The sequence below is a fragment of the Micromys minutus genome (assembly GCF_963924665.1).
Source record: "Micromys minutus genome assembly, chromosome: 10".
NCBI lineage: Eukaryota > Metazoa > Chordata > Mammalia > Rodentia > Muridae > Micromys > Micromys minutus.
Genome location: NC_137979.1, coordinates 33,621,202 through 33,634,958, shown reverse-complemented (window position 1 = coordinate 33,634,958; position 13,757 = coordinate 33,621,202). Strand labels below are relative to the sequence as shown.

The 13,757-nt window shown below is 41.0% G+C and overlaps 1 protein-coding gene across 2 annotated transcripts in view; it reads right to left on the bottom strand.

Moving 5' to 3' along the window:
* Nucleotides 1-10,976, bottom strand: part of AP2B1 (adaptor related protein complex 2 subunit beta 1) — a 100,697-nt gene extending 89,721 nt beyond the window's left edge. For both annotated transcript variants that reach the window (XM_080924339.1, XM_080924340.1), the window contains exons 1-2: nucleotides 10,844-10,976; nucleotides 5,562-5,621 (exon numbers count right to left, since the gene is read on the bottom strand). In XM_080924339.1, coding sequence (XP_080780465.1) covers nucleotides 5,562-5,598 — 37 coding nt within the window. In that variant the 5' untranslated portion in view covers nucleotides 5,599-5,621; nucleotides 10,844-10,976. The remainder of the gene's footprint in view (nucleotides 1-5,561; nucleotides 5,622-10,843) is intronic.
* Nucleotides 10,977-13,757: the final 2,781 nt, after the last annotated feature.

The following is a 13,757-nucleotide window of genomic DNA, read 5'->3' as shown; positions in this document are numbered from 1 at the left end:
TCAGCTGCTGCACATGTGCCACATCTGCATGCCATGATGGGGATGCACTCCTATCCCTTGGAATTGTAAGCCCCAATGAAACCCTTCCTTCTATAAGTTGCCTTGGTCAGATTATTTTGTCCAGCAATAGAAAAGAAACTAATACAGAACTGGAAACCTGGTCAGGAGCCCATAGCCCAAGAGGTTTTGCAATCTATCACTGTTTTTCTGTTGAATGAATGATCATGTTGTCCAACTGCTTTCCACATACATACATTTACACTCAGAGATTAGTGTTGTTCTCAACCTCCATCAGAATTATTTGAATTAGGCAGTGGTTCATGTAGAGTCAAAGTTATTCAAAGTGCTGAGAATAAGTGAGTGGCTGAGTCCTCCATCCTAGCTAGAACATCTGCATCAACCACCTCACCTGCTCCCGTCTCAGAAAGCATCACAGGAAGGGGTGGTGGAGACAGTGTGTGAGCAGGGGTGTAGGAAGGAGGGTGTGGAATGCTGTTTCTGTACATGAGATGGCCACTGCATTCATTAGCTCACAGTACCTATGGCCAACACTAAAGCATGGATTAGGGGAGGGCGTACAAGGCTCAGCCCTAGTTTGGGAGCTCATGGTCAGCGATGGCTGCGGGAGGGAGAGCCACTGGCAAATTGTCCAAGTTCTATTAGATGGTCCCATATGAATGGACATGAGGGAGGCACTAATTGGGTTTAGTGGATTATTAAAAAAATAAATAAGTAAGTAAATAAATAAATACCATGAAGTTGGGAGGAAACATGTTGGGAAGAACTGGAGAGGAAAGTGGGTGCTGGATATGAACAAAATACATACATACATACATACATACATACATACACACACATATACATACATACATATACATGAGATCCTGTCTCAGAAAACAAAGAAGGAGAAGGAAGAATGATGCTTAAAATAATACAAACTAGGGTCATTTCTAAGGGTTCAGTTTTGAATGACTACTCAAGATGTGTCAAAGACTGTCACCACTACTTTAAGGCTCCACCTCTAGCCTCACTTGCCTTTAGAAAACAGGGGAGAAAAGAAAAAGGCAACGGTCCTAATCAGACAAAGGAGAGGGAGAATGGAAGAAGGAGTATCCCACACTACCATTTTTATGAGAAAAAGTCAACAACTTTCATCAGACAGGAGGGGTAAATAAAAGGAAGGCTACCCACACCACACACAAGTTCATGCCTACTCCCATTTCTTCCTTTTATGGTACCCCTACTTTTTTGTTGTTGTTTCTTTTGTCTACAATAGGGTTTTGCTATGTAACCCTGGCTGGCCTGGAATTCACAACGTAGACTGAGCTGGCCTCTTGTCTCAGGCAATCCTGCCTCTGCTTTCAGACAGTTGGAATTACAGGTGTATAACCACTTCGCCCATCTCTTCCATCTATACTTCAACCGAACTACATTGTTGTCTCCTTGTCCACCACCTTCCAGACTGCTCTCAATGATCATTTTACCCTGACGTCATCCACCACTCTGCACACTGTGATCTCCCTGAAGCCCCTGACAGGAAGTATATCGACAAGTGACATTAAGATGGAGCACATAAAAGCTTATTTTATCAATATCCATCCCCAGTAGACAAGCAAATTGCTATTTTAAAAAATCACTATTCCATTTAATTGACAACTACAAAAATAACACTGGCAGAAAGGCCAGGCCTTTGAAGAGTCACTCTCTTCTTTACTGAACCATGTGGCTCTCAGGGCTTCGTCATTTACTTCTGGAACAGTGAAGGGCAAACAGCAGGGATTCACAAAGTCTGAACTGAGAGCAGCATCTGGAGTTGCAGAACTGAAACAGGATGTAACTGAAATTATTCCAGAACCAAGCATAAATTTAAAGAATCTGCTCCAGAGGCGGTTCTGGTGGGCGTTGCAGGAAGCAAAAGGAACATGGTCTATCCATTTTTGAAAAACATATTAGCTAGCAGTGACTCAATTTGTACATCTCAAACTTTTATAAATGTCATTTGTACCCTTTAAAAAAAAAGAAGGGTTTGATGAATTAGGTGAATTTTAAAACAACTTTTGGGGGGGGAAGGACAAGTGCATGTCTTTAATTCCAGCACTTAGAGGAAGCAGAGGCAGGAAAATCTTCAAGGCCAGCCTGGTCTACAGAGTGAGTTCCAGGACACCCAGAGCTACACAGAGAAACCCCGTCTCAAAAACCAAAACAACAACAACAAAATCTTACTATCATTATAGACAGTATGCTGGTCACCAAAGCACATAAAGTGTTAGCAGAAGATGATATAAATACATATCCAAATGGTTAAGTAGTTAGCTGAAATAAATTAACATGGAGTTGATGGCTCTCTCTGTGTGGCTTTTATGAGTATGTCTGTGTGCACATCAGTGCATGTTGAGATCTACGTGTGGCGAGAGTGTATGGAGGACAGCGGACAACTTCGTGGAGTTGGCTTGCTCTTTCCACCTTTACATGGGCTGCAGAGCTCAAACTCAGGTTGCCAGGCTTGCTCAGCAAGGACCTTTACTAGATGAGCCATTTTGGTGGCCATTTGAATCTAACTATGTAGCCTAATCTCGCCTCACAAGGATCCTGCCTCAGACTTCGAAGTGCAGAGATTCTAGGTATATGCCACCATGACAAGCAGGCTAATCATTTTTGTGAGGTGTAAACAATGAAGATAGAGAAGCTGGATAAATCTAAAGACAGGACTAAGAAAAGGATCTTGCATGTGCCACATTTTATTACCCAACCCCACTCTTTTCACTGGTCAAATCTACCAAGGATTATTAGCAGCTAAGAATGGTTTTCAGTGTTGGCTATACAGTAAAAAAATTTGTAGAGCTTTTTAAAACTCAATATTCAGCCTAGCATGGTGTTATATGTTTGTAATCCCGACACTTGAGAGTATGACAAGAGAGTAAATTCCACGCTAACTCAGAGTACATCACAAGTTCTAAGACAACCTAGCTAACTAATGGTAAGACTCTAGTTCAACATTAAATAAAGTAGATTAGATAGAAAAGGTGGAACAAAGACTAGAGAGATGGCTAAGAAGGTAAAATGCTGGCTGTCCTTCCAAAGGACCTGAGTTTGACCCTGATTCTGATGTGCTAGGCTCACAACCAACTTTAACTGCCCTTCCCAAGGAATCTGATGTCCTCTTCAGGCCTTGATAGGCACCAGGCATGCACACAGTATGCACGTAGTACACAGATACACATGCAGGTAAAATACCCATATGCATTAAATCAAATAACAGTAAATTTTTTTAAATTAAAGGGAGGTCCCCTAATATCAACTGTGGGCATTCTGCATCCTTGCAAACACACACACACACACACACACACACACACACACACACAAACACTCTTTAAAAAAAAAACAATCTTCAAACTGTATTTATTCCCCATTATGATTTTGTGACATTTGCTTTGTAATTCTCTACATACACACAGATCTTTTTTTATACTGTTATAAGTTACAGACATTATGCCTCTTTAGACTTGAATATGTAACTTGTGTTTTTTAAGAATAAGGAACTTTTCTTGATTATTTTAATATTAAACAATTAGTATTAAAATACCAATATATCACCACCACCATGTGGTAAGTGCCCTTTGTAGCAATCTTATTCCCACCCCATTCCCACCTCTGAGCAGCATTCATCTTAAGAACCCTGCAGTGACTTGCTGTGTCAGGAGAAGGGGAGAAAGAAAATACAGAAGGCGCTAAGGAGGGAAATGGGAAGAAGAGGGTCTGTGATTGTAAAGTGAATAAATAAACTAATAAAAATGCTAAAAAGTATGACACTTATTATCATGTCCCTTTAGTCATTAATCTGAAGCAATTTTATTTTCATGATAGTATTTTTGTTTTTAAGACAGGGTCTTACTATGTAGCTCTGATTGGCCTGGAACTATGTAGACCAGGCTGGCACTGAATTCACAGCAATCCACTCTCCTCTGCCTTCCAAGTGCTATGTTATGATAAGATGTTTAAGTGCTTTATGAAAAGCACCTCCAGTTTGCCATGGGTTTCCTGAAAAGCAATAAGGTTATGAATTTGGCAAGCTAACTTCATAAAACATCACATCAAAAGGCAAATAGTGATGCTACTTTGACTGGTTTTGGTGATGTCAACAATGAATATATGGTTTAGGTTCTAAATACCATTTTTGTTGTTGTTTTTTTTTTTTTTTAAGAGAGAGAGTGTGTGTGTATGAGTGTGTGTGTGTATGTGTGTTTTGCTTGTTACCCACAGAAGTCAGAACAGATTCCCTGGAACCAGAGTTATAAATGGTTGTGAACTATGGCTACTGGGAATTGAAGAAAGAGCCTTTGCACACACACACACCAAAAAAAAAAAAAAAAAAAAAAAAAAAAAAAAGCCATCTCTCCTGGTCCCTGAATGTTAGATTTTGACATTAACCAACTAATATTTTGAAGCCTTATCAATGCCCTGCTTATCAAACTTCCCACTTACAAACTTTAACATTACGACTCTTGCCTAAACTATAGTTTATACTAAATATAGTCATACATGTATTGATTATATTCATTCGTTTATTATCCATTGCTATGATCATTTTGCTTTGTTTGGGTTTGGTTTTTCTGTGACAAGGTTTCCCTGTGTATCCCTGGCTGGCCTCCAACTCTCAAGAGATCTACCTGCCTCTGCCTCCATGTGTTGCGATTAAAGGTGTTTGTCACCACCACCTGGCTGAAAAATGTCATTTAGAAACCAAGACTGAATTAGGAACGCTGCGCACCTACCCTGACTTGATTAAAAATTAGGGTACTTAATCAGTAACTCCACTGGTTAGGGACTAAGCAAAATGTGCACAATACACACTCAGACTCGACTAAGTCTGAAGACAAACACAGCAGGAAATACTTCAAGGCAAACAAAAACAAATTCTACGCCAGAAAAGTTGTCACGTGTTAAGCACTGGAGGTGACACGCACAACAGAAAAGCAGGCTGAGACACTGAAAAAGAAGAGTAATAAACACCACAGTAGTTGGAGCCAGGCCCAGAATATTTCAACAAATATAAGACCTGCTGAGTACAAAAGCACACACTCCTGATTCTGAGAAGAGCAAGCTTGGCTGGGTGCTTAGTAAGCTGAGGATAGCAACACTAATCTAGCTTGAACCGAAGGGCTAGCCATACCTCTAGAAATGAGGCATCTGGAAACAATTTGGGAAGTTAGATTTTCCCAAGAAGAATCTTTTGTTTGTAAGCCCACACTCACATGAAAGCCAGTATTCCATTACTGAACACAAAGGTGATAAAGGTCATAGAGCCAAGAGCAAGAAGTGCAGCCCAATGGCAGAGTGCACACCTAGCTGTACAAGGCCTGAGATTAGGTCCCCAGCACTAGAAAACAAGCATATAAAATCCTCTACACTTCAATAAATTTGTTAAAATATAATTATTTGTATAAACATCAGATTTCCAATGAGACTGCAAACACGCGTGTAAAAACGTCAGAACATTCTACTTGGGAAGCCTAACCCAGAAACTGAACAGTTTAAAGATCTCACAAGGTTCCCCTACTTACCCTTCTTATTGGTTGTGAAGTACTTGGAGTCAGTCATGATTCTGGATCTTCAGCGTGAACCTACAGTAAGAATAAAGAATGCTGTTATCCAATTACATGTCTCCAGAGAACCATCTAATTTTGAGAACATCTATATTTAGAATTTCTGCTTTTTAACAAAATGAGTAGCTTCTTCCTGCTGCTGCCACCATTTGTGGTTCAAGCAGTGCAGGAGATAAGAACTGCAACTTGCTCCAAGGAACTTCCAGGGGTAAAGTCTGAAGGACAATGGACTAGGGTAATAATCTCAACCCCTGTAGCTCTGTAGCCTCCAAAGATGAGCCTGACATCTTTGAAAATACATCTTAGTCACTCACTCAAACATTTAAGACTAAGGCTTAGTTTGAAAGATTTCTAATCAGGAAAGTCCAGTTACTTTTCTGCCACAGCATGGAGTGACTCAAAGCATGGACTTCAAAGCAGCCTAACCCCAAAAGCAGAACAATTCTGCCAACCTATTAAATACTGATTGCAAAAAAGCTCTAAGAATAATAACAAGAAGCCTTCCTTACTCCCAGTACTGGGGATAGAGGCAGGAAAACCAAGAGTTCAAGAAATCCCTCCTAAGCATAGCTACCTAGTGACTTTGAAGTGAACCTGGACTACATAAAGACCCTGTTTCGAAAACAAAAAGGAAAGAAATGAAAGTGCTAGAAACCATGAATACCATGTCAAAAACAGTGTTTTGACATCTGTCACATAGAGGCTTGCATTAAAGTTTTCATGTCTTTCTAGCAAAAATTCAGAGAATACTATAATTGATCCATTCACAGCATAAAATAAAAATGTAGACAAATGAGGAAAATTCTGTTTTTAAATATTTTTTATTATTGACATATGTGTATGTGTGTACATCTGTGTGTGCCCCTGTACCAAGGCCAGAGGAAGAAGTTGGATCCCTGAAGTTAGAGGTACAAATAATTGTGAGCCACCTGACCTGATGTTGGGAACTGAAATGGGCCTCTGCAAAAGCTGCAAGTGCTTTTAATCCCTGAGATACCTGTGCAGCCCTAGCTGGCTGGAACGTTCTATGTAAAAGAGATTGGCGTTTGCAAAGTCCATTTCTCCGGCCTCTGTCCAGTGTGCTAGGTTTACAAACATAGCACCACATGCAGTTCTGTTTGTTTGTTTGTTTTCTAAGACAGGTCTTGTTTAGCCCAAGATGGTCTCAAACTTGCTATGTAGCTGAAGGTGACTTTAATTGTTTCTCAAGTCTCTACCTCCCTGCTAGGATTACAGATGTGAGCCACACCTGGCTAGGAATTCTTCACATAAACTGGTGGATATGAGTTCAAGGCCAGCTTGATCTACATAATGAATTCCAAGTCAGCCAGGGCTAGCTACAGAGTAAAACCCTGTTTCAAAGCCCAAAACTTTTTAAAGACCTATAATATAAATTTTAAGTTATCTGTAAGTTTACATATACAAACAGAAATGCTGATGTACAGAAACAATTATAGGGCATGGCAGGAGCACCACAGCCATGGCTCAAAACCAGAACCGTTTCTACAGAACACCGCCATACCATTTTAAATCCCATGGAATCATCAAAACTTCGAACCTAAAATTTAAAAACAAAATTTGCTTGGGAGTTTTTCACCACTTGGGAAAAATGCACGAAAACATTCTGTTTTCTAAAGCTCTCATATGTACCCATACACACATATAAAATTATTTTTTTCTTTTTTCTTTTTTTGCTATAGGGTCTTCACTGTATAGTTCAATTGAAATTTGAAACCTACTATAAAGACCAGTTTGTCTTCCTATTCCTAGGATCCTCCTGTTTCTGCCTTGGGCCACCATTATCTAGATAACAAGAAATTCTAACATGAATTCTCAACATACTCTGCTCACCCACCTTAAGGCATGTCTTTATTAGCAGCCTACACATTTCATGATTAGTGCGATTCGATTCCTAGAACCGAACACAGAGCCTCATTACCATCTATAACTTCAGTATCAGAGAATCCAACACCTTCTTCTGGTCTCCTTGGGCACACACACAATACATTGACATATACACACAGGAATAACAACCATACACATAAAATAAAATAATAATAAACAGAAGCCTACACATATATCCTAAATAAAAATCTCTGCTCTCTAACAAAGAGATAAAGAGATAGAACCAGCTACTTGGGAACCTGAGGTAGGTCTGGAAATCTTAATGAGAGTCTGTCTTAAAAATAAAATAAGGCTGGAGATGGCTCAACAGTTAAGAAAACTGGCTGTTCTTCCAGAGGACTTGAGTTCCGATCCTGCCATGTACTTGGTAACTCATAACCATCTATAGCGCCACTTCCAAGGGATCAGATGCCCTCTTCTGGCCTCTGAGACCACTGAATATACAAGTAGTAAGCAGACCTACAGGCTGTCAAAATACCCATATACAAAGGAAAATAAATGAATACAGTGCTCAGTAGTAGAGGGCTTGCTTAGTATACAGAAAATCCTGTGTTCAATCTTCAGTGGCATTTTGGACCAGGGATATAGCTCAATGGTAGAGTGCTTACCTAGCAGATATATGACCTCTCCATCATCAAATGGGAAGGGAAAAAAAAGGAGAAAAAAAAAAAGCAGGTAAATATATCAGTCATTTAACTGACACCATGGCCAATAACGGTGATGAAATAATCACCATCATACAGGCAAACAAGGCATCCAGTCTGTCCTTACCTTAAGGTATGGGGGGGGGGGGACAAGGAAAAATGAAAAAAGTCTAAACAAAAGCAACAGGTGGAAAGAAGGGTTGGGGACAGAAGTAGCCTGGATCTAAGCACATTATATACTTGTATGAATTTTAAGTATTTAATTACAATGAGAGGAGGTGGTAGTGACAGAACCTTAATGTCCCTGTGACTTACAACTCACAACAATTACATATAACTAGTTCTTAATAAAGACCCCACAAACACTTGCCAGATAAACACAAATTCTCCAATATAGGGTGTAAAACTGACACCTATACTAGAACACACACAGACACACACACACACACACACACACACACACACACACACAGCCAAAAATGGAACTGGAAAAAATACAACATCAACTTGCCTAGTGCTTCAAAACTCAAAATCCTCTGGGGCAAAGTTTTGTTTTTCAGGAAATCCCTAGAAATAAGCAAGCCACAATGAAATCTGAACTTACACAACCTTATACAACATGAAACCTGAAAGGTCACTGACTGACTTAGGGTGTGGCCTAGGGAGGGACATTGTTAAAGGACAGAGCAGCCACCAGGCAAAGCACTAATCCTTGGACTTGTCCTAGCCCACAGTACTGTTCCACTGCCTCTCACAGTCTTCCTTGTATAGGGTTAAATATCTAGATTAACATAACCTAGTTTCTGCCAAATATAGGTTGTCAAAGTCCTTTCTCTCCTTCAAGCCTTCCCTTCCTCCAAGTCCCCAAAAGAGCAACTCAACAGTGAAACAAGATTAAAAGGCTGGGTAGAATATGGTCAGGAAAAAAAATTAATAAGGTCTTAATTTCAAATGGTTCTCTGGAAACTGGCAAGGCCACTGTGCCATTCTTTGCACATGAAGTCAATAACTAGCCAGAGTTCAGGAAACTGTAAAACGTGTCTGTCGTTCCAGTAACCTTTGCTTATAAGGATGAGTGGCATAAAGACCATTTCTGGCCAAATGTTCAGAACACAAGGACAATAGCAACTTCAGATTAATTAGCTTATCAGAAATAAAACATTTAAAAGCTAAATCCACCTCTGGCTTCTATTTAAATAACTCCAAGTTGATGCATCAATATAGTATTATTCGTAAAGAAAGAAGACCAACAGTTTTACACCCAATTATTATGAAATGCTAAAACATTTTGGGAAATAAGCCCAGGAGGAAAGAAGAAAAATTCGGACGATGTCCTCTGAATGTTCCTTGTCTAACTTGGTTCAAATGTGTGCCTTAAGATGAAAACAATCAAATTTACAGAAGAAAAGGATGTAAGGGACTTCTTTAAGTCTTAATTCCTCAGAACGTTTACTCTGTATTAATTTACCACCCAATTTTAGGGAGCTTTTGCAGAGCACACTCCTCTTTATGTCTCTCCTGCAAGACACCTGCTCCATTCTCATTTCCCACGTCTGCCCGACTCACTTAGTCATCACTGGAATGTGTTACCGGTGGCTGCACCTACTGCCGCTTTCTATTATTACCGTGCAAGTGCACCCTAAGGCTAATCAGTAGAACCACACAAGGAGAGCAGTTAATAATTTCGATTGTTCCTCTCTGAGACCACCTTCTTATTCAACTTGCCTAGCTGAGCTTATAGTGTGTTCTTTGTCTTTTAAACCACAAAGGTTACAAAAGAGTTTGGTCACTTAAAAAAAAAAAAAAAATCTCCCTTCTAAAAGTAAAAAAAAATTCAGCGAAGCATCCATGACAGATTCATACTGCTTCATAACTAAATTGCTTGAGTTTAATATGAACCTTCCCTTAAATAGAGGGCTGCTCAAAAAGTCAATACATCTTGTAAATTAAAAGAATAAAGAAATAGCAGGAAATTCCAGTTCTTTCACTTCTAGTGGAATTTGCAGCCTGGCCCAAACTAGATTGCTCCTGATAACCCCAGGGAATAAAGGAAGAGGGGCAAAAAACCAAGAAAAACAAAAGTCCGGGCTGGCTCTCCCCCTCTTATCCAGGGGGTCAATTATGTAGGTTTCTCCTTTCTTCCTCGAAGTACATTATTTAGCCCCCTATTCTCTTTACCCACATCCCCAGATCAAGACCCCAGGTCAAGAAATCTGTCTAGTTTTCACTGGGTAAGGAGAGATGCCTCTAAACCCCAAATACGGGCGACAAGAGAGGTTTCAGTGACCAAACGGTCTCGGGAATCCCTTCTCCCTAGGTGTGCTGGACGCAGAAGTCCGAGACGCCGAACGGGAAAGCTGGGTGGTTTCTCCCTCGGCCTCCAGCGGCCACACCCCTGGCCTGAGCCCTCCCCGAGCCGGTCTTCGGAACCTTGCTTCACTCCGAAGCCCCCCAACTACCGCTGCTACGCCGGAGCGCTGCCACAACCCACCACGGTCACTACGAAGGAGGTACTTTCTCCAGGCTTTTCCCTCACAACGGTCACACCCGAGGACTCCCTCCATCCTCAACCGTCACACTCCTCGGATATCCTTTCCTCCAGCTCCTACGACCCGGCTTGGGGTTCCCCTCCCTCATAACCACCCCCAGTCAGTCAGGGACACACCCCAAAGCCAACCGCCTTGAACTCACCGGAGGCAAGGGCGGGGTGGCGGCGGCAGTCCGAGAGCACAGCCGGGGTGGTGGTGTAATGGTTTCCTGCCCGTCACGATTCTCTCTAGATCTAAGCCACTGCGCAAAACCCAATTTGCCAGGGACAAAGATGGTGGGCCGGAAGCTTTGGCGTAAGAGAATCTCGCCGCCTGACGTCATCCGGGTGCGCGGGAGAACCAAACAGCCAGGTTCTGTCTGGCAACTCAGCAACAGAAAGGTTTCCCTTTCTTAGGGTTAGGGCAGACTAAGGAGACCCGCAGTGGCTTTTCCAAGGGATATCTTCAATAAGTGGATATATTCGGGATTTATTTCCGTGAACAAGAATTTGTAAAACCTGTGTGCTTAAACACAAGCCTCAGCTACTTTGCCTGTAAGGTTCAGAAGCCCGTAGAGGTGATATTAACCAGAACTACAGATGGGCCGCTGCACTAGGAGACACCTACTCAAAGATGCTAAGAAGCATACAGTTCTGAGTTTCGATCCCTATATTGAAATAGACTGGAGAGACTTATTAGCGCCCCCTTCCTGCCTCGCCCTTAGGCTTGCATGGTACCTAAAACACCTAGTGGATACAGCTTTCTTTAGGAAACTAAACCGGTATACAGGTGTTTAGCTACCATGTCCAGCTTCAAAAGAAAAGAAAAAGCAGCGTCGGGCTGTATATCTCTGACAAGCTTGAAACTAAACCCCTCTTGCTTCTGGCTCTACAGTACTTCGAACTTCTCTATATACCTTGACTTGGTTCTTCTACGAGGCTTCCCTCACTCTACTATTGAACAACTCTTTTTTTTTTTCATTTTATTTTTTATTTGCATTGGTGCTTTGCTTGAATGTGTGCATGTGAGTGTTCGATCCCCTGGAACTTCAGACAGCTATGAGCTGCTATGCGGGAGCTAGTAACTAAACCCAGGTCCTTTGAAAGAACAGCCAGTGATCCTAAATACTGAACAATCTCTTCAGCCCCCAGATTTGAAACTTTAAAAAAAAAAAACCAAAACTCATGGCAGGACTGGAGAGATGGCTCAGCAGTTAAGAGCACTGGCTGCTCTTCCAGAGGTCTTGAGTTCAACTCCCAGCCACCACATGGTGGCTCACAGCCATCTGTAATAGGATCCAATGCCCTCTTCTGGTGTGTCTGTGCAGTGTACTTGTGTACATAAAATAAATAAGTCTTTATACATAAAAAAAAAAAAAAAAAAAAAAAAAAAACAAGGCAATCGGGTGTGGTGGCACAAGCCTTTAACCTCAGCACTCAGGAGAACAGAGTTAGGTGGATCTTTGTGAGTTCAAGGATAGTCTGGTCTACGATATGAATTCTAGGACAGCTAGGGCTACACAGAAAAATCCTGTCTTTGTAAAACAAAACAGATGACTTAACCCAATTACAATCAAATTAGTTATTTACTGAACATTTATTATATAATTTCCTATGTAACTTATGTTTAGTATATATTTAAGATCTCCAAACCTGATGATCAGGCTTAGCCTTTAATGCCTTCTAATGGGAAGATCAATCATGTGCCTTCTATTAGACTACACATTTAAGATAGGGGTTTTTAATGTATTATTTGGTGACTGAAAACTGGCACATTATCAAAGTAAAATAAAAACTACCACTGTTTTTCTTTCTAGAACCGGGGAAGGATCCTAGGGCCTCACACACCTTGGGCAAACACTCTACCACTGAGTTATATAACCAACCAGGACATACTATTTTTAACTCTTCCTTTTCTCATGTAATAATTAGTTTCCTTTTTATAGAGTATTCTCGTGGGTCCATTAATCAGGAAATCTTATTAAGATTTCCTGGCTAAGTATGAAATGAGACTTTGAACCAAGATTGTTCAGATGGATTTTTTTCCCCATCTTTTCTTACCCTTTCTCCTCTCTTTTTCTCCTTTTTGGAAATAGGGCCTCACTGCCAGGTAGCCCAATGTCTCAGGCATTGGGATTACATATATGCCAGCACCTTCTGAGGAATCTGATTCTGAACACAATGACAACTTGACATTCATTATAACAAGGTTACTTGGATGAAATGTTGCTAATTCCTGCTAGATAACTCTAATAGAGCTATAAAGTCCTGTTCTTTTTGAGCTATCTTATTTTGAGAGCTACTCAATAGCTATTTTTTAAAGACTTATTTAAATGTTTTGTTTGTACAAGTATGTGCAGGTGCCTGTGGAGAGCCTCTGAATGTGTGTTAGTTGAGCCTCTGAATGTGTGTTCTGGAAAATGAACTCAGGTACTCTTTGTAAGAGCAACAAGTGCTCTTACCTGGCCATTATCTCTCTAGCTTCCCCACCTATAGTTTAAGTTTCTTTGTTTTAAAATAGCCTGCTTCTGTTCTTTGCAACTGAAAAACTTTAATTGATACAAATGTTTAATTCTCCACTTGTTTTAGCTACTTTTTAGCTGTGTATTTTTGCTACTCAAGAAAAGCATTAAAAGGACTAGAGAGATGGCTCAGTGGTTGTTCCTGGCTTGGGTTCCCAGCACACACATGGTCTGTAACTCTAGTTCTGGTGAATCAAACACATTCTTTTGCAGTTACTAGGCATGCATGTGGTACATACATATGCATGTATGAAAAACACTCTGTACACCTTGTTGGCATTAGGATAGCCCCTTCCTCCAGCAATGGCTCCACCCACAGGTGACAGGAACCTAGCACATCAATTGCCATGGAAACAGCCAAAGCATTCCCAGAAGACATCAGTTCTGAATCCCATCTCCACCTGGGAGCAAGTGACGTCACTACCCCTACAAAAGACCGAGACCCCTCCTCCTCGCTCTCTTTTCTTCTCTTCGCTCGGCTTTGACCCTTTCCCGTTCCATTAAAACCTCTCCACGTGGAACCGTGTTTGTTTGGTGTGGTCTGTCTGGGCATGGG